This window comes from Phaseolus vulgaris, chromosome 1 (genome assembly GCF_000499845.2).
Source record: "Phaseolus vulgaris cultivar G19833 chromosome 1, P. vulgaris v2.0, whole genome shotgun sequence".
In the NCBI taxonomy this organism is placed as follows: Eukaryota; Viridiplantae; Streptophyta; class Magnoliopsida; order Fabales; family Fabaceae; genus Phaseolus; species Phaseolus vulgaris.
In genome coordinates this window covers 9,004,040-9,025,665 of record NC_023759.2, presented here as the reverse complement: position 1 = coordinate 9,025,665, position 21,626 = coordinate 9,004,040, and the positions used below count along the sequence as shown (strand labels likewise).

The window sequence follows — 21,626 nt, the reverse complement described above, 5'->3', positions numbered from 1 at the left end:
GAAATCAGCAGTGGAAGGTCGTCAAGGGAAATCTTGTCATGGCCTGCGGAAGAAAGGGAGGTTCACTGTATATGGTCGGATTACCGTCTGAGGGAGTGACCGTCCCAGTTCAGAAGATAAACAAAGTCCGGTTCACAGAATCTCGTGGGCAGAAGAGGGTTGTCTTTACAAGAGAGAAACCTAGAGCCACAAGTCAGATTCAGGATGAACGAGCATGGAAAGGTTCAGGTAGACCAGTTAGAGGTACTTATGGCAGTGGGAGCACGAGTCCTGCTTCAGCTGAGGTTCTTAGACGGTAGTGGGTTAGGAGAACCAGTATTCTAGCTGTTGAAACTTTTCCAGAAAATTTCTTGTTGAATATGGAAAGTGTTTGTTCTCAGGTTGTTCCAGGATCCGTCAGTTCTTGCAAGTGGGAGCCGGTAGGAACAGAGAACGGGTCAGTGACAGTTTCAATCATGACTGACGTGTTGAAACTCAGGGGAGTTTTAACGAAGTCTTCAAAATGATTAAGAAGGCTGGTGGCAACTAGTGGTGGAACATTGAGTTTCGTCGACAGATTACAGAAGTACATGTACACAGTTGAAATGCAGGTGAACATTGTTATGTGGCTTCAAGTGGGAGATTGTTGGGTATGAAGTCAGGACCAATTGGGTTGGGCCGATTAGACACCATGTTTAGTGAATGGACTTAATCATTGTGTCCCCTTTATAATTTCTATTTAAAGAGATCATTGTACTTGTAATTGGTGTGCAATAGGACAGAAATGAAAACCTAATAGTTGTCCGTGTGGATGTAGGTTGCAGTTGGCGACCGAACAACGTTAAATCCTGTGTTGTTTATTTTCTGCAGTTGATTTTTGATTATGTGTGTTGCTTCCGCGTGCATTTTTTTCGATTAGGAAGAACAAAAAGACACAATTTGAAATGCCTCACATGCTCAAAACATGCAAAGATCAATCAAGAGTAATTATTTCTAAAAATCGAGCGTCTAATAGCTATTATGAAGAGTGAAGAACCTTAATGTCTCAACGATCATATTCAAAAAGTTATATAAAGACCTTGAAGATGATGAACATTCAAAAAGTACATAAATGATTTTAAAGTTGTGCTTTAGATTTGTGCATACACATTCATATAAGCTATTGTAGAGTGATTTGTGAGAATTGGGTTGTGAACTTAACCATTGTAAATTCTTCAAACTATGAAGTATACCCTATGACTTTTTATTTTTCTCTTAAAATGAAAGTGTTTTCTAATTATATTGAAAGGTCTTGATCTAAGGGAGAGATTGGGACTGGTGACCTGTAAAACTATAAGAATACTGGTGTACCTTAAGAGGTGGACAATATTTGTATAACCTGAAGAGACGTATAATACTTGTGATATTAAAAGGCTCTTGACTAGCCTACTCAAACGGTCTGGACATAACCCTTATTATTGGGTGAACCAATATAAATTTTGTGTGCATTTCTCTCTGTTTATTTATTACTTGTTAGATTTTGCATTTGCTTTGTTTTTTAGGTTTGAGATTTCAGTTTAGGCTCCATTCAACCTCCCTTATGGAATCAACTGTACCTTTAACTTGTTTCCCTTTTCTTCTACTAATTGTTATGTGTAAGATCCTCAATCTGGAAGGCTGAATAGGAAAGTTGTAGATAAGGGGACTTTATATATTGGATGAGTTAAAGAATCTAGTTGTGACAACCTCCACTATTGATTTATCATCTCTGTCATCTTTATATATTGGACATGTTTATTTTTCTGGGTTAAATTACTTAGTAACTAGAGTTTTAGGCAAGTTACAAATTGGTGATATTTCTAGTTGTGGTTGTAAAATGGAAAATGAGTAACTTAATCATATTCTACTACACTGTAATAAATCTTATATTGTCTAGGTTATGTGTGATAAATTGGTTAGGATCTAATTTGTACACAACTGGGACATAATGGAACATTTCCAAACTTTAAACTATGTGAATTTAAATGATAGATAAAAATAATATGGAAGGAAGTATGGATAGTTATTGTGTGGACAATTTGGAACCATTGAAACAAGATTATCTTTAAGGAAGGGAAAGTATACATGAAATATTTTGTATGACACAACTGAATGTGTGGGTATGGCTGACCCATAACGTGCCTACAACTAATTTCTCCTATTCGGATTGGGTGTTATATATAAAAAAACTTGTGACTAGTGAATAAAATGAAGTGGTAGAGGGGTGTGAAAATATTGTAGAGTTTGTCGCTATAAGTTGTAACAAAAATGTAGGGAAGGGCTTGAAAGTGCAGAGTGACCTTGTTACTGGCTATATTTGTTGTCGATGCAGAGTGAAGGAACTGAAAAGGGAAAATGGTTATGTTTTTTTATCTCAAATGTTGTTTAGTTCCAAGTTGTAAAAAATGTAAAAAAAAAAAAACCTACTGGAATACGAAGGAAGAAGTAGTTGAATTGTTGAATATCTGTGATGGTTCTTGTTTGGAATATATGTTTGTTGTTTTGCATAATTGTAATGATTATCCTTAGAAAAATTGGTAAAACTTTTAGTGTAGTTAAAGTCACCTCTTTGAGGATCTTTGAGGATGATGAGTGTTTTTTTTTTTTCATGTTATAATATCTGAGAATAACTCTATGTCATGATTGGTAACCAAAGGTTGGAAAGGTGTGTGTACATGAGCATGGATATGCAAAAAAAAAAAAAAAAAAAGTGAATTACTTCTCTATTGCAGTGGAGGCTCGACATAGCTTTGAGCAACAATACTTACAACTCTATCAAGGATATGAATAGAAATAGAGTAGGCCTAAGCACCACATCACATACAATTACTAGATTAAGGATGTGACATACAATTACTAGATTAGGAATGTAAAAAGATTCTAGTGTTGAAGTTATACTTATCCAATATAGATTTGAGAATGGTCTATAGCTAAAACTGCAAACCTGATGCAGTATTAACCTATCACAAGGGTTCTCTATATATATATATAAGTCGTTATCTTTTGTTCTCAATTACAATTAGTATTTGAATGCTTAAACCGAGAATAGGAAAAAAAATCATTTTAAAATGGAAGGGAAAACAATTTTAATTTGAAAGAACAATATAAAAATTTCAAATTTAAATTAAAAGATTAAAACTATATTTAAGCATGAAAAAATGTGTAATAGGTAACATGATAATTATGTAGAATCAAAATTAGTTTTTGGTATTACGTACCAATTCAAACATAGGTAATCCAAAGAGGTAGAATTCTGACCTGAAACATAGTGCAGCCACCAAGCTATTCATACAAAAAGAACAGAGTATCAATATCAGAGAAGCACAACGCAACAAGCAAGACTATTTACATAATTTCACAAAGGTTATGTTCATAATCTATCTAAATGCTTTTATTTCTTTTTGAAACCAAAAAATGTTATACATGAGTTCATGCATATCATAAATTAACTTTTCTTAAAAAATATTTAATTAATGAAGTGATGTTTTATCGATAATACGGAACTGAAATCTAAGATGTTAAAATATAGTTTTTTGAATAGGTAAAAGACGGTTTTAGTGATAATGGATAAATATCTCTTATTTATATGGGGAGTTAATTGAATAAATATAGGTATTTATTAAAGAAGATAATGGAGATAAATACAAATTACCTTTAGTCAGTGATTAATGAAAGAAAAAATATCAATTTCTCTTAACATAAAAAAAATTAATTAGAAAGATTTGCAAATTATAGAGTGGACAAAGATTATTGTTTTAAAGTGTGAAGTTTTGAATCAAAAGAATGAAATCACTATGACTATAGCAATAAATACAATAAGCATTGACATCTGAAAAAGAATTTAGTAAATCTTTAAATCTTGCTAAAAACAAGTTTACAATAACTATGCAAAACACTTAACCTTAATCAGAATAACGAAGAAATAGTTATCAAAACGTTATTATATCAGGGGAATACCAAAATCAATTACATAAACGTAAATTCAAAACTTAGAGAATTAAAAATTTAGTTATTATGATAATTCATAATAAAGAGCAGCCTCCAAAACATCAAAGAAAAATTATAATAAAATATATAAAAAAAAGTTAAGTACAAGAGAATCCTTTATTGATTATTAAAGATTATATCATTACTATTGTTATTATTACAGAAATTGTTTAATAATTTTTACTTTATTTATTTACTATAAGAAAAACAAACTAAATTAAACGGTTTCAGACGGCTTTGAAGCATTTTATGGAAATAGGTGAATTGAAAGCCAACTATTTTTATAAAATGATTTAATAAGGTTTGATTTTTTTAAATATATAGATATATTTATCTATACTTTATAATAATATTTAATAATATTTTATTATTATACAATTTTTTCTATGTTATCTTTAATGATATGTTTAAATTACAATACAAATTTACAAAATAAATATAAAATACAGGGAAAAGAACTAATTATAAAAAAATAACTATTCACATTTTACATTTAATTAAATTATAAATATTTAAAATATTTGATTCCTTATAATTAATTTTTTTATAATGTAAATTCAATATAATATATATAATATATTTTATTATTTTATTTTGATATAATAAAAAACTCACATAATATACAAAATAATATACACGTGTTTATAAAAATTTATAATAAAAAAATGTACAGATAGAGTGTTTAGCTCGTAAATATAAAAAATAAAAAATAAACAAACTCAAATTTAACCGAACAATTGGGTTTAGTTTTACTTGTAAAAAGAAACATTAAAAACAGAGTCTGAACTGCCTTACCTTCTTTGTAGCATTCAAGGGTCTGGCTAGAAGAACTGAAATAGCAGTCAGTATCTGCACAACGATCATGACAGACGAGAGGAATCCATGAAAGCTCAAATCCATAGACTAGCGCAGTATGCATCATGGCATATGAATATGTATTTGTGTCCAAACCCCACCAAGATGTGGGAGCAACCAGCTTCACATCACAACCAACTTCAATGTCCTCTGCAATTAGGTCACCAGCCACAGTGTATATGTAGCCGGTCGACTCCCAAGTCACGCATCCACCAGTATCCACATACTTAGGGATCTCAGTCACTCCATGGCTACAATTCAAAAACACTATATGCTCATAAACAAGCGGCTCGGTATAATAATACCGGTAAACCGAAGGAATTGTTTGGTAAGAAGAAGTATTCTTGGGACTATAATAATGGAGATACGGAGGAATTGGTTGGTAAGAAGGAGTGAAATTGGATGGAGAGAAGAAATAGCGAGGAAGAGAAGAGCAGTTTGTTTGTTGAAGTCCAGGATCCACCACTCGGATTGTGAAATTATTGTAGTTGAAGGCCTGCACATGAAATGTTCCCGAGTACAAAGAGAAGAGCGCTATATTGTTTTTACAAGATAGCTCATAGCCGGTGAGACCGCACCCTTTTGCGTCTCCTTTCAATCGGAATGGATAAGATATGTTGCTGATTTTCCCACAGGAAGAGGGGGGGCAAGCATCTTCTCCATGAATTAGGTGGAGCAGAAACACCAAGATTATCAAAGCTCTCTCTCTCCACATGGTTACTCCCAAACTCTTTTCTGTTTAAACTTCTACTGCCAACACAATCCAAGCTGACATTTAAAGACAGATTTCACGAACACACGAACAGTGTATAAACCAGTAAAAGAAAATTTATATATTTACAGTAAAAGTATATTTTATATAATTATAATTTTAAAATTTTAAAAAGTCTTTAATATTTTTATCAAAAAATTTATCATTTTTATTATTTTAAAATTAGATATGTTTTCTTTATTTAGTCAAGTCATTTTATTTAAGCTAGTTGATTAATTACATTTAAATTTTATTTGTTTTAGAATTTTTTATTTCTCAATTTTAAGGGTTACGTCTATTTTTTTTACAACTTTTATTCTGTGTATTAAAATCTTAGTTATGTGTAATAAATTATGTAATAAAATATTAGTTATTTCATTGTTGATTTTTTTTCTTTAATTTGAACTACATAGCAAATAAAGAAGTAACTCAATAAAAAAATATTACAATAAATATTTGATACCTACTCAACGAATTCTTTAAATGAGTTTTTTATTTTGTACTTAAACAACATAGTATAAAGCATAATAGTTTACTAGTATCAGTTTTCGACATACATAAACATTTTTTTTATGTCTTTTGTCTCGTTGAAAAGATGCAATTATTCTTACTTCATCTGATTGAACACACAAACACTTTCATTGTACACTTCATGATACAATTCTTCTTGTGTATTGGATGTAATTGATGGAAAGCGGCGAAAGACTTGTAGATTTGTAGAAGAAACATCGAATGACTATGGAGGTTTATGGGTTTGGGTGTGAGTTTAGAAGGTGCAAGGGTCAAGGAAGAGGTTAGACCAACTTCCTTGAGTTTTTAATAATGCAAGAAACATCATAGATAGAGACTTAGATAGAATGCACTAAGAATTTCATAAACACAATTTCATATATCAATCAAGTTTGAAAATTATAAGAGAGGAGTCTCTTATTTATAGCCTAAGGAGACTCCTAAAAAGACTATTGAGTTCTCAAAATACTTGATGACTTTTTACGGCAAGTGTACCGCGTTTGTCAAAAGTAATAATTGTCCCTAAGGACGGATATCGATCCCACAAGGAACAGTGAATTATCGAATACAATATTCGCTAAATATAACAACATAAGAATAAGAATAAAAAGAGTTTAGAAGTGATTGTGTTGGCACTGATCAATAAGAAAACAAACAAAGAGTTAGTTGCTTCAATTGGAAAAATAGGGATTAAGTTTCATCTCTCCCACTCTCATGTATTTTGATTAGCATGTTAATATTGAGTTCTTTTATTGAAATTGATGCCCGTAGAAAATTCATTTATATCGATCTCTCGCATATAAAATCCTTAAGAATGTTTCCTAAATATCGATCCCTCACATATTTATAAAAACAACTTAGAATCACACTCAGACGTTAATGGCAATTAACATTTCAAGTTTATCCCTAGCACTCAAATATGTTAAGTATTGATGTTTAGGTCCAAACCCTAAAAATACCTCTCGGTCAAATTTAAGATTCTCAATTTGTCACGGAAAGTTAAAAGTAAAACAACAATACCAATAATCAATCAAGAACTGAATATTAATATATAAGATATCACCTCAATACATAAGAGATTGAGCATATTACTCTCAATCCCAAAGGGTAGAATTAGCCACGCATACTTCTAGCACCTTCCATTCTCCCAATTGGGTTACAATTCACTCTATGGTGTTTTACTCTCAATTTGGCACACTACAGTTGAGCTTCTAGCCCTCTATTTATCCTAGTTTTATAGGGTTAGGTTGCTTCCTATGTCGCGCTAATGGGCTAAATGATAAAACATAAAAAAAAGCCCAATCTTTCTTTGCATCTTTTTCCATTCTGGGACCTTCTATCTTTATCTTTTTAGCTCAAATCATTCATCTTAAATCCAAATCTTCAATCTTCCTTAAAAATCTGCAATTAACACCAAATTCGGCAATAAAATACTCTTATTCAAATAAAGATCATAAAAAATATAAAAAGGTATAAATTCATAAATTAGGGATGATTTTATATATAAATTAACAATAAATCCTCATAAGTGCCTATATTTTAATATGAAATATTACTGAAATTAGGCACTTATCAATACTCTCAATTCCTAGTTTGCCATGTTACAATCCTAAACATAAGGAACTCTAAACTCTTGCGTTGACACATGGCAAGGATTGATTGGAGGTGACTAGTCTTGTTTGGAGAGAAGGATATTCCTATTCTATAATTGGCTTAGAAATACAAAGCTAGAAAAATACTATTCTATTATTTACAAATTTATACAAGACTAAGGTAGATATTACTTTTTGTATTCTTTCAAAATGATCATTTACTCTTAGTTGAAAGAAAAAGTGGCTTTAGCTAATGTGGTCCTCTATTACTTCGTCTTATAAGTTTTTATTTGAACAAATAAAGTTGATATGAAAGCCTAAGCATTCATAGTACATATTGAAGACTTATAAAGCTTATTCTTTGTGTACAAGTAATGTTTGTTTCTTCATTTCTCTCAAATATATCTTGTTTTAAAGTGTTAAAATCAAAATCTCTTAAAAAACATGTGTAAAGCTACTCCACGCAAACAACTTTCTGAAAAGATGAAATGAAAGTCCTATGAAGTCAGCAAGTTATCTCAGGTCATATACGTAACACAATCTGCCTAAGCTAGATAAGTCATATCGTGTGTAAGAGAATTTGCGTAAAGAAGACACATGTTTTAAACGTTTCATGGAAAGCATTCAATGCGTCTACGTGCTGAACATTGTCAAACATAAGACTAAGAAAACTAAGGATGCAAATTCTCATAACAACTCCAAAAAATATTTGTAATGACTCTTTTCTTCTCAGCTCTTTATAAAGAAGATATATATACGAAGAAGAAAGGTTGACAACGATGGTACTTTGAAAAACACTTAATGCTCTCCAATTTTGAAGGAATCATTAACCTTTTGTTTTGTGAGGAAGAACATTGTTTGTATTCATAGCAACCTAGAAAAAAGTACTCAATTTATAATTTATATTAGGACATTATTCCCTTTTAGTGAGTCAAAACCCTTATCGTAATTTAAGTATTTCAAATCAACTAGTATATAATATTGTGTGCAAATCTCTCTAATATCTTATCTATTTATATTGTACGTTATTTATGTGCACCTAACTTAAAAAGGATAGTTTTACAAAAATATGTTTTGAAATTTTTTTAAACAATATATATGTCCTCTTGAAGTTGCGTTTAACGAGTTTCATCAAATACATCTCTTATATAAATAATTTAACAATGCATTTATCTATCCTAAACTTGTTCTATTCAAGTCTTTCAGACACTTAAAAATTTGGAGTACATCATTAAAATTGATGGAGCATGAAGAGATACTGAAAGTGTGATTGAAGATGGAGAAGTAAAAACTTTGTCCTCGTAAAATTAAAAAAAAAAGTAAAAATAGATAAAAAAAAATATAAAGATGATAATAAAAATATATCAAAATATAAAATAGAATAATGAAAAAAAATTAAATAAGCTAAAAAGATACAAAATACTTGAAGTAATTTATAAGTAATAAGTTATAATCTCACAAAGTAAAATATATGTATATATCTTACCAAATACTTTTGTGTTGGTCAAAGTTAGTTTATAAACTAGTCAAAGAAGCAACCAGTCTTACCAAACACAATTATAAAAAAAAAAGTGAAAAGAAATAAATGATATGACAAGAATATAAATATTGATTGTAATAATTTATACTTATTTTATTTTAGCAGACGTGTATTTAAATGGGTTATAATTACAACTTTTATATATCTTACCAAATACTTTTGTGTTGGTCAAAGTAGTTTATAAACTAGTCAAAGAAGCTACTAGTTAACTTATTAGTCTTACGTACCAAACACAATTATAAAAAAAAAAAGTGAAAAAAAAAAAGAAATGATGTGACAAGAAGATTAAAATATATAAATATTAATTGTAATAATTTATACTTATTTTATTTTAGCAGACGTGTATTTAAATGAGTTATAATTACAACTTTCTTAAAACATAAATTGTTAGGGTATTTTTTTTTTCTAAAAATTAAGTGGGTATATATGTAGGCATGTACGCATATATAAATTAAAAATCAATGGACACTTAATAATTTTGTTCACTTCATTTAAACTATAAAATTTAAAATATGTGTATACTTTAAATTTTGAAATGGAGCTGCGGCCCACATAAGCATATTAAATCAACATATATAAATATAAAAAGTTTTCTAAATTAAAAAAAACCATAATGTTAGGAGTAATACTATCTGTAACTTATATCTTTCGAATACCACAATTTAAGTTAAAATACTTATAAATAAAAATTAAATTTATAAGAAATATTTATTTAATTATCATACTTACTTATATGCTTATAATAATTTTCTAGATTCTAATTAATTTGATCCTAAGATCATTTTTACAAATAAATTTCTCATCATGCGACAAACTCGTTGGGAAGAGAAACTACTTCCTTCCATCTCAAGATACTTTTTTTCATGAAGAACGCAATATTTGTGTTCGGGTACAAAAATTTAGTTAATATTATGATGTCTATTTTTTAGTTTTCGAGTTTACCTTTATGTATTATTTTTTCCACAACGAAGAAGACAATTTATATTACAAGTTCATTTTTAGAATGTAACCAAAAGTCCATCTCACACGTCTAGACTTATGGCAAATATACGACTTTCATTAATATCCGTCTTCATAAGATTTATAGGTTTATGTGTGAATTTCTTTATTTTTTCCTTTACTCCTTTTAACGCGAGATAGTTATTCTTTAAGTTGTACATTAACCGATGTTGAGTTGGTCACACTCAAATATTCTTACATATTTTCGTGTGTAAAACTTATATTATTTATAAGGAAGTGCAACCAATAATACACAATTTTATAGTTACAATAAAGTAATCATTATAAGAAAATAGAATAGTACTAACTGGAAAGATATGTTTGTAATAAAAAAATTATTGGTATTTACATTTTTCTTTTGTGAACTCTTTAGTTTTGGAATAGATGAGGTGTCATGACAAATGTTAAGATGACTTGGTAAGATATAAGAAGATAATTGATGTATAAACTTAAGTCTTAGTCAATTTTGTTTTATCTACAGTATTTATCATCACAAATTTTTACTCTTATTATACTTATCTCTTATTTGATAAGATAAATCCTCTTTATAATTATTATATATGTATATATTTTGTTGAGATTCTAGGTAACCTACTAGATAATTAAAGAGCATTAGACCGTTTTAAAGCGTCTAATATGTTCTTTGTATAATATGAATGTATATAACTTTAAGTGATTTAAATAGGAAAATAGTAACAATGAATATTTTTAGGAAGCAAAAGGTTTTTCTAGTATATTTTCCAAAAAAATTGTTTTGAACCAATTTTAACTTACTGGGATAGATTGCAAATATTATTGAAATAATTGCAGTTCAAACATACTCTGTTAGCCCATATTTTTGGTGCGGTTATGAATTATGTTTTTTCTTTAGTAAATTTGTCAAATTAAGTTTTGTAACGTCTTTCTAATATATTGTGAGTATCTCTTATTGATTTTAAACATCTAAATTTAAAGAATTTAAATATTTCATATATGTTTTTCAAATCATGTTTTACCGTGATGAATCTGAGTATCTAGTGCTAAGAAGATGAAAGTTTTGGAAATATCATAGAAAATAAAAATTAATAGTTTCGAAAAGTATAGAATAAGTACAACACTTATTTAAAGAATTTGAAATAGTAGAAGAGGGTAAAACAAGCCAAATAAAATGGATATATATATATATATATATATATATATATATATATATATTAAGTGTTTAATCATTGTAGTGAGTGAGTTTTTATTGTGATATCTGTGAGAATGTTATTCTTTTATTTTTTTTTAGAGTTCTCAATCTCAGGAGATTAGATGATCTCTTGATTTAAAACTATATGATTTTATGTTTTAAAAATAATAAAATCAAATAAAATATTTTTTTATTCAAATAATGATTTGTACAGGCTAAGCGTCTAACAAATTATTAGATTCCTCATTAGATAGTCTCATTATTATTATTAGACGATCTTACAAAGACCTTATTGTTAAACGTTATTGTTGGATCATGGATTTGGCCCGATGTTTGATCATTTATGGGTCGTCGTTTCCCCACCTGTGTATCTATCATTATGAGAGATCACAGGCCAAAAGATCTCGATAATTAGACTTAATCATCCTTCATGACTCAACTAAGACATAGTCATGACTAAAGGTGGAGAGGTTACAATTCAGTCTATATATACCTGATTATGCTCTACAGAAAGGGACATCATCTAAACATATAATAAACAACACAGGGAGTACTCTCAACTCCTATTTCATATTATACTCATTATATTTATGCTTTTACTGACTTGAGCGTCAGAGTGTCATCGCAGGAATAGTCCCCTCTCGTTTCCAGAAGGCATTTGCAGGGAGACCACAAGGAGCTCATCCAGATTCCGACCGACCTTAAGTTGGCTAGAACAGTTATATTACTGTATTTAAAAATATTATAAATTTTTGGATATTACACTTTTAATATTTTTAACAATGTTGTTAATGTAGTTTTTGCTAATGATCGCTATTGAACTTACCCATTTGAAAGGATGTAATTCATTATTGTTGGAATTTCACTCATATGTGGTTCAAGCTTTTTATACCAATGTTAAGGTCCCTTAGACAATTAGAAGTAGATCAAATAAATGTCAGTTCATAAGTAATTTTTTGGATTTTAAAATTTCTCATATTTTCAGGAAGAAAATAAATATGTTGATACTTTAGTTAATTTGGTTGTTAATATCAAATCTGATTTTCTTTGATGAAATTCTTTATGTATTCATATTTTTATGAAATAGATTTTACTTTCTAGAATATTATTTAGTGATTTGTTTCATGACTTTAACCTATATAGTCTCCTTATATTTGCTTTCTTTTTTCTTTTCTTGGTTTAACATGCTCTCAACGATTGGTGAGTGTTGATGTGGGAACTTAGTGAGAATATAACATTCATAGTGAAGACATGTTATTTTATATAAAATAAAATAAATAAAAAAGTTTAGACAGATTAGAAGTATTTGATGAAAATAAAGGTACAAAATTAAACATCAATGACGAAAACACTTTGCTAGACCGACATTAACATTGAGAGAGACGAAAGTTAGGGGAACGAATGAGATTAGATGTCCCAATAGTCCTAGTAGTAGACGATGGATACTAAACGTTGTGCGTATCAACTCGTACAATGTTGTAGCTAACGCGTTAAGTATTCACAGGAGAGTATGTTTGCAAGAATGAAACTCTAAGAAATTGGAAAAAAAAACTTCAAGAAACTAAAATGAAAGTTACCAAAATATAACGATAAGTGTCACAAATTTAAAAAATATCCTATTTAAAGACCTTTATTCAACAAATATGTTTTACACTACTAATTACACACCTAGAATAATGTTGTTAATGTCCCACTTATCTTACAAGCAAAAAATACATGTCCATTGAGTAATTTTGTGAAAGAAAAACATTTTCTTCTATTCTTTTATGATTTTCCTCAGACTCATAACTCTTTACCCATTCCTTTTCGATGTATCGAGTTTCTTGACTATTTTTTTTCTTTAAATTCGAAATTTTAACAACTAATTTTTTTATGAATGAACCACAAAGTTTTTTTTTTCACATTAATGTCACTTCTAAGTTAAGTTTATTTAATAGTTTCATTTTCAACCATAGAGATACTTTTACTAAAACATCCCAAATATATTTATTGGAAGATGCGCTTATGTTTAAAGATAAGTATGGTTTACGATGTTGAAATTTGCTTATATTTAAGTTCATTAGTTTTTTTTTTTTTTTAAATTGAAAGTAAAGAGAGAGTACTTAGTAGTAGTCTTTTTGTTGTTGTCACATGCACTGCTCATTAGTCTTTGGCTTGACTTTTCTGCATTATTACGCATTGAAGATATAGGACTTTTGTGGCAGTGAATTTCCAAGAATTTGAAAAGGTGGTCTTGTATACGAGAGTGACTCTCACTGCATTATTGTTGTTTGGCGGAGTCAATTCTTGGCACTTAATATGCACCTACCTTGACATTCATAGAATTAAATGTGACACGTACGGACCAAATTAAGGGACTTCACTTTTCCATTAAAAGAACTATTTTAAAACGCAGACTTTGACTAATTTTTTTATTTATTTTTTATCAGCAAGACTTTGACTAATGAGAAATCGCAGGTCTTCTTTTTTATCTTTTCTGTGGTTTCTGCAACTGATTGCAAATGTAAAAAACAAATACAGATTAGAAGTGTTAGCATAAACTAAAAGAGGAAGCTCGGTTAACAGCTGTTTCCCGTAAGAAATCAAAATGGCAAGTGTGTTGCTCCTCCAACATGATTCTGCACTGATGACGCTATTGCTGTTATAACTTGATTTTGAGATGGTCCAAACCAAATTGTGCTGAGTGCAAAAGAAAAGGCAAGAGATGTACATGGAAGACCAACAACTCTACAGGAGACATCGATTGTTTTAAATGCAAACCGAAGAGAATTCACGTTCCTAAATCTTTTATTTTTGCTTCTACAGGTAACATCAGAGACTCTTACACATTCGCTTTTTAATATAGTTCAATTCCTTATTCCAACAGTTTAGGATGTCAACAATTGTATGGCCTTATAAAGTATAAGCGTATGAATTGAAACAAGTAATGTTTCAGTGTAAAGACTGAAACAAGTACATAAATCTTTCTTTTTTTAATGAAGTCTCCAACTGCTATTCTAGGTTCGATCCTTTTGGGGATGGTGGTCATTGCTGTCTTTATGAGCATCCTCTATTTTAGGAAAAAGCAAGAAGACCAAGCAAGAGTGGACAAGTTTTTAGAGGACTACAGGGCAGAAAAGCCTGCAAGATTCACCTACGCTGACCTGAAAAGAATCACCAATGGCTTCAAAGAAAAGCTAGGAGAAGGAGCTCATGGGGCTGTGTTCAGAGGAAAACTTTCGAGAGAAATTCCGGTGGCTGTGAAGATCCTCAACAATTCAGAGGGAGAGGGGAATGAGTTCATCAATGAAGTGGGAATTATGGGCAAAATCCATCACATCAACGTCGTGCGTTTGCTTGGCTTCTGTGCAGATGGACCCCATCGTGCACTTGCCTACAATTTCTTTCCAAACGGTTCCTTACAAAGCTTCATATTTCCACCAGAAGACAAGGACCATTTCCTCGGATGGGAGAAGCTTCAACACGTTGCTCTTGGTATAGCTAAAGGGATTGAGTATCTTCATCAAGGTTGCAATCAGCCCATTATTCACTTTGACATAAATCCTCACAACGTGTTACTTGATCACAACTTCACTCCAAAAATCTCTGATTTTGGCTTAGCCAAATTGTGTTCCAAGAATCCCAGTTTGGTGTCCATGACAGCTGCTAGAGGAACTTTGGGATACATTGCACCTGAAGTCTTCTCCAGAAACTTTGGGAACGTGTCTTACAAGTCTGATATTTACAGTTATGGAATGGAATGCTGTTGTTAGAAATGGTTGGTGGGAGAAAGAATGTGGACATGTCTTCTCCACAAAACTTCCAAGTTCTATACCCGGATTGGATCCATAACCTGGTTGATGGAGATGTACATATCCATGTTGAGGATGAAGGTGATGTTAAGATTGCAAAGAAACTAGCAATTATTGGGCTTTGGTGCATTCAGTGGGAGCCAGTGAACCGTCCATCCATAAAATCTGTGATTCACATACTAGAAACTGAAGAGGAAAACCAGTTTGTTGTGCCTCCTAATCCATTTCACTCAACAACTTCCACTACAGCTAAGGGACTCAGTTCCACAAGACGACCTTTGCAGTTGGAAGTAATTCAGGAATGATTTACAGGCAAAAAAAAATAATGTTTAACTTCTAGAAAATTATAGTATATTATTTTATGAAATATGACGAAATCAATAACATCTAGTCTATAAAGGTATTTTGTAGTGTTAGAAACAATAATGAAATAAAGGAAATTCTTAAACTAGAGGTAGAGTATTTTGTCAAGTATTCGTCTCATTCCACTGTAAGAAAAAAAAAATATTTCCCAAAGATTATTTAGCAAAGATTAATATAATTCTAGGAGAAGATTTTTTAACCTGTGTAGAAAAAATAAATTACCTGATTGATGATGGTTTTGCTATATAGGCTTTCTTTTCTTTGTGGTGTAGAACTTACCTATTTTGATAACGTTCACTAAATATCAAGATATAATATCAAGATATGTGTAAAAGTTTAATTGAAAAGATATTGACATTATAAAAATAAATTCGTGTGAAAATTAAACAAAAACATAGTAAATACTTAGAAGAACTCAATTGATAAAATCAGGATTGAAGTTAATCTTTCTCACTCTTTTGAATCATGGATAAATAGAAACATCCAATATTTTGAATTAATTGATGATGCAACATATAAGAGTTATTCATATTGATGTCTCAATTATGAAATTATTAAGATTATCTCCTAAATAATGATGACTTAAGTATTTAGAAAACATTCTCATCATTGAGAAAAAATGTTATATAGCAATTGATATATTCTATGTCTAGTATCAAAACATATCAACTATTCTCATTTAGGTCAGATTCTTAGAAGTACTTTTAAGTTAAATTCAAGAATCAAGTTCATGAATAAAAACTCAAGTTTTAAGCACAAAATACAAGAATGAAGTTCATGAATAAAAATTCAAGCACTAAGCACATGATCCAACCATCAAGTTCATGAATAAAAATTCAAGCTTTTTACAAAAAAAAATAATCAGGTTCATGAATGAAAATTCAAGCTTTAAGCATAAAATGACAATACCAATATCAAATTAGAAAAAAATATCATATATAAATATTATCGGGATTCATTAAAAATATCATATATAAATATTAACACCAAATTTGGGAATAAAGTGTTCTCATTCAAATAAAGCTCATAAAACATGTAAAAAGGTATAAATTCATAAATTCATGAATGAAAATTCAAGCTTTAAGCATAAAATGACAATACCAATATCAAATAAGAAAAAAAATATCATATATAAATATTATTGGGATTCATTAAAAATATCATATATAAATATTAACACCAAATTTGGGAATAAAGTGTTCTCATTCAAATAAAGCTCATAAAACATGTAAAAAGGTATAAATTCATGAATGAAAATTCAAGCTTTAAGCATAAAATGACAATACCAATATCAAATAAGAAAAAAATATCATATATAAATATTATCGGGATTCATTAAAAATATCATATATAAATATTAACACCAAATTTGGGAATAAAATGCTCTCATTCAAATAAAGCTCATAAAACATGTAAAAATGTATAAATTCATAAATTAGGTTATTTTATATGTAAATTAACAATAAATCCTCATAAGTGCCTATATTTTAATATGAAATATTACTAAAATTAGACACTTATCAACTACTTACTAGGGTTTCTTTTTTCCCCCTTCCTTTCATCCTTATGCCCTTATTTAACTTAATTGCACTTGGGCTAAGTGACATCTCTATTCATAATTGTTGAACAAGGTGTTTTGATGTTTCCAAATCTGCTTTAAAGACTTGAAGGATTTGTTGTTGTGTGTGTTGTTTAGTAGATTTTGAATTATTAATTCACATCTAGTTATGATCCAAGTTCATTTGATTCTAAATTTCTTTTGAAAGTTTTGTTTTCTAAAATCTGTGTTACCTTAAGTTAGTTGTTTCATGATTTAAATCAGTTGAAAAAGCTTTTTGTTCAAAGTATGGTGACTACAAAAGTTTTTCAACCGGATGATTTATCATGACAACCGATTGAATTGCACTTAGTGTTTTTTAAAAGGATTTAAAAATGATTTGTTTCCTTTTGTCTTTTCTGTAAATCCAAAATAGTCGGTTATTTCGATAATTGAACTGACTGTTTTATGTGTTGTCTTTACCAGAAAAAGAAATCAAATAGTTTGTTTTGAAAATCAATAAAGTGTTTTTAACAGAATTTTGTTATAGTTTTTCAAACTGTTTTTCAAACTGTTTTTAAATGCTTTTAAACTGTTTCAATTAATGATCTAACAGTTTTAACCTCTTTTTAAAGTCTATATAAAGGTTGGTTTTTTATCATTTGGAAAATAAGGAGTTTTGATAAAAATGTTTTCAAGAAAAGATCAAAGAGCTTTTACTCATTCTTAGAGTCTTGGATCATTGCTTGTATGTGAAGTAGGAATCTGGGTTTTCTATTCAATTTCTACTGCTTTTGAAAAGCCCAGGTGTATTCTATTTCTTTCTTTGAATCTGTAATTGTGTGTAAAATAATTTTTGAAAGTGGTTATGGAAATTATGGTTTTGGGTAAGAGTGTTGTGTGTTCTTTAGGAATTCAAGATCAACATTTTTGGTGTGGTTTTGTAATTTGGTTTGGATTTCATAGTGAATTCTCAGTGGTTAGCTGAGGATTGGATGTAACTCTTGGTTAAGAGTGAACTAGTATAAATCTCTCTTCTATTCTCTGATAAACTACTATATAATTTGTTCTATTATGCTGCATTAAACAATCAGTACTTTTGATAAAACAATTGGTTGATATTTCTTAAAGAACTGTTAATTTGTTAATAATCTAGTTGAACAGATAAATCAATTGGTTGATTTTACAGATATTTTCACTCTATTTCCAATCTTTGCGAAAATCTTGTGAAAACAATTCACCTCCTCTTATTTAGGCCATACATTCTAACAATTGACATCAGAAGTCGAGTTCTTGAAAGTTACTCAAGTTTCAATCCTAAATCTTTTTGAAAAATGGCTGAAAAACTACCCTTTTCGAAGGGTGCTTCTATAAACAGACCACCTTTGTTTTGTGGGTTAAACTATCAATTATGGAAGGTAAGAGTGAAAATTTTTGTTGAGTCAATTGATAGGTGAATATGGGGTGCTATCACCAATGGTTCTTTTATTCCTAAGCTTGAAAAAAATGATGTTTTTATTGAAAAATCTTGGTCCCAATGAACTGAGAGTGAAGAAAAAAAAGGCTCAATATGATTGTATTTCCAAAAACATCATAACCTATACTTTGAAGTCACATGAATTTTTCAGGGTTTCTCAGTGTGGATTAGCAAAGGAGATGTGAGACATCCTTGAGGTGACTCATGAAGGTACAACAAACGTAAAGAGGGAAAGGAAGCATGCCTTGATCCAAGAGTATGAGTTGTTTAGGATGCTGAAAGGGGAAATCATCTCTAATGTGCGGAAAAGATTTACTCACATAGTAAATCATCTCAATGGTATTGGCAAAGTCTTTGAACATCCAGATCCTAAAATGCTTGGACAGATCTTAGCAGTCAAAGGTCACTACCATTTTTTAATCAAAGGATCTAACTACATTGATCACTCCATCCTTGTTTGGAAAGCTCAAGGAGCATGAGCTTGAGATGAATCGATCGAATGACCAAGAGAATGAAGAAAATCAGGTGAAAAGCATTGTTTTAAAAATCGCAGCACAAAAGATTGATCAAGACTCAAGTGACTGTAATAGGATTACATTTGTATTGATTTCAGATTGTTTTGTAAACAAGTGTAATCTCTTCTCAACCTTCTGTATTTCTGGTGTTGTGTTGCCAAGGAGTGTTGTGTACTCTTGAGGTGGTCAAGATCAATACTTATGGTGTGTGATTTGCCAAAGTGAGTGTGTTTCTTGAAGGGTTCAAGGTCATTGCTTTGGTGGATTGTGTGTTATAATCTGGTTTGATTACTTAGTAGATTACCCAGTGGTTTTCTGGGGACTGGATGTAGCTCTTGGTTTAAGAGTGAATCAGTATAAACTGTTGGTGTATCTTTCTCTTACCCTTAAACTCATTTAAATTATGTTTTAAGTTTTACTGGTATAAACAACCGATTGTTTCGCAGAAACAACTGATTGGTTTTCTGTTGCTTTGCTGTTTTATTGCTTTTGTTCTTGGCTAACCTGATTTCTGTTCTGGATTCATACAAAGAATTTTGTTAAAATTTAAAAAGATTTCAAAAACCTCTCTTAAACAATTCACCCCCTCTCATTTAAGGCCATATATTCTAAAAATTGGCATCAAGAGCTTGGTACTTGAAAAATATTCAAGTTTGATCCTGAAATCTTTTTTCTATGGCTGAAAAACTACCTTTTGGGGAGGGTGCCTCAATTAACATGCCACCTCTGTTCTGTGGTTTGAATTATCAATTTTGGAAAGTTAGAATGAAAATCTTTGTTGAATCTCTTGATAAAGGAATTTGGGATGCAATTGAAAATGGTCATTTTATTCTTAAATTTGAAAAGGATGGATCTTCTATTGAAAAACCTTGGTCCCAATGGACTGATGCTGAAAATAAAAAGGCCAAGTTTGATTGCATTGCCAAAAATATCATAACCTTTGCTTTGAATTCGGATGAATTTTTCAGGATTTCACAATGTGCATCGGTTAAGGAAATGTGGGATACTCAGAAGTCACCCATGAAGGAACAAATGATGTGAAGAGAGCTAGGAAACATACTCTAATACAAGAGTATGAGATGTTTAGAATGCTCAAGGGAGAATCAATTGCTGAAGTACAAAAGAGATTCACTCACATCATCAACCATCTAATGAGCCTTAGAAAAACCTTTGATAAAGAGGAACTAAACATCAAGATTCTCAAGTGTCTTGATAGATCTTGGCAACCTAAGGTAACGACAATCTCTGAATCAAAGGACTTAACATCCTTGACTACGACTTCCTTGTTTGGTAAGCTTAGAGAATATGAGTTGGAGATGAATAGACTCAATGTTCAAGAAAGTGAGGACAAAGATGTAAGAAACATTGCCTTGAAAGCTGCCAAGCACAAGAAGAAGCAAGATTCAAGTGAGGAAGAAAACCTAAGCTTACTGTCCAAAAAGTTCAGCAAATTCTTGAAGAGAAATCGCAACAAAGAATCCAACAAAGAAAGGTATGGAAACAAGAAAACTAGTGATTTCAATTCTAACAATTATACTTGCTTTGGTTGTGGTGAACAAGGGCATATAAAAGCTGATTGCCCAAATAAAGAAGGCAATGAAAAGAAGTCAAGCAATAAGGAAAAGAGAGGGAAATCAAAAAGAGCAGATATTGCTTGGGATAAAAACAAAGTCTCCTCATCAAGTGAAGATAAAAAAGCCAATCTTTGTTTAATGGCAGAAGGAGATGATGATTCAAGCAGCTTAAGCAGTGTAAGGTCTTGTGCTTCCTTAAGTGCTGAAAATTATAGCCAACTACTTCAAGCTTTTAAAGAAATTCATGAAGAAGCTAACCGATTGGCTCTCTCAAACAACCGATTGAAAGGGTTGAATAACTGGCTTGAAAATAGAGTCAAGACACTTGAAAAAGAATTGGAAAAGTCAAAAAATGATTTTGAAAATCTGAAATGCATTGCAAAAACTCTTCTCATTTGTGTAACTCTAAAGTTTGTTAAAATTGTAAAACTCTTGAGAGTAAAGTCCACTACCTTGTAAAAATTGTGGATAAACTTTCAAAAGGTAAGTCCAACTTCAAAACTGTCTTAGCATCCCAAAAATGTGTTTTTGGAAACAACCGATTGAAAGATCAAAACAACCGGTTGTTACATGCTTTTATTGCATGAAAAGAGGCCACTCAGTTAGATTTTGTAAAATCAGGAAATATTCTGTTCCTAAAGGTATTTTACAATGGATTCCCAAAGTTTGTGAGGTTTCAAATGATAAAGATAAATCAAAAGGACCCACATTTGTAAGGGGACCAAATCTTGTTGCTTGAATTCATTATGATACAGGGATACTAAGAGAAACATGAAGTCCTGAGTTATCTGATCAAGTCCTTGGAAGAAAAGAAGTATGACTGGAATTGAATTAAGGGTATGTACCAGTCCAAGATATCTGGAAAGGCAAAAGAAGCATTCTTGATCACAAACAATGACTCATTGAAGGAACTTCATAACAAAAGGATAAGACCTTCCCTATCTCTGCTTTTCAATTATAAATTCATATC

At 30.4% G+C, this 21,626-nt stretch overlaps 1 protein-coding gene and 1 pseudogene across 2 annotated transcripts in view; one reads left to right on the top strand and one right to left on the bottom strand.

Moving 5' to 3' along the window:
- LOC137813497 (rust resistance kinase Lr10-like) overlaps window positions 1–21,626 on the bottom strand; it is a 58,188-nt gene that overhangs the window by 9,067 nt on the left and 27,495 nt on the right. The window contains exons 1-2 of one of the 2 annotated variants that reach the window (XM_068615788.1): window positions 4,780–5,598; window positions 3,256–3,279 (exon numbers count right to left, since the gene is read on the bottom strand). In XM_068615788.1, coding sequence (XP_068471889.1) covers window positions 3,256–3,279; window positions 4,780–5,554 — 799 coding nt within the window. In that variant the 5' untranslated portion in view covers window positions 5,555–5,598. Of the gene's footprint in view, window positions 1–3,255; window positions 3,280–4,779; window positions 5,599–21,626 lie in introns of those variants that run through there. The other variant, XM_068615789.1, reaches the window with a different exon arrangement.
- LOC137813498 (rust resistance kinase Lr10-like) lies at window positions 13,876–15,752 on the top strand (annotated as a pseudogene).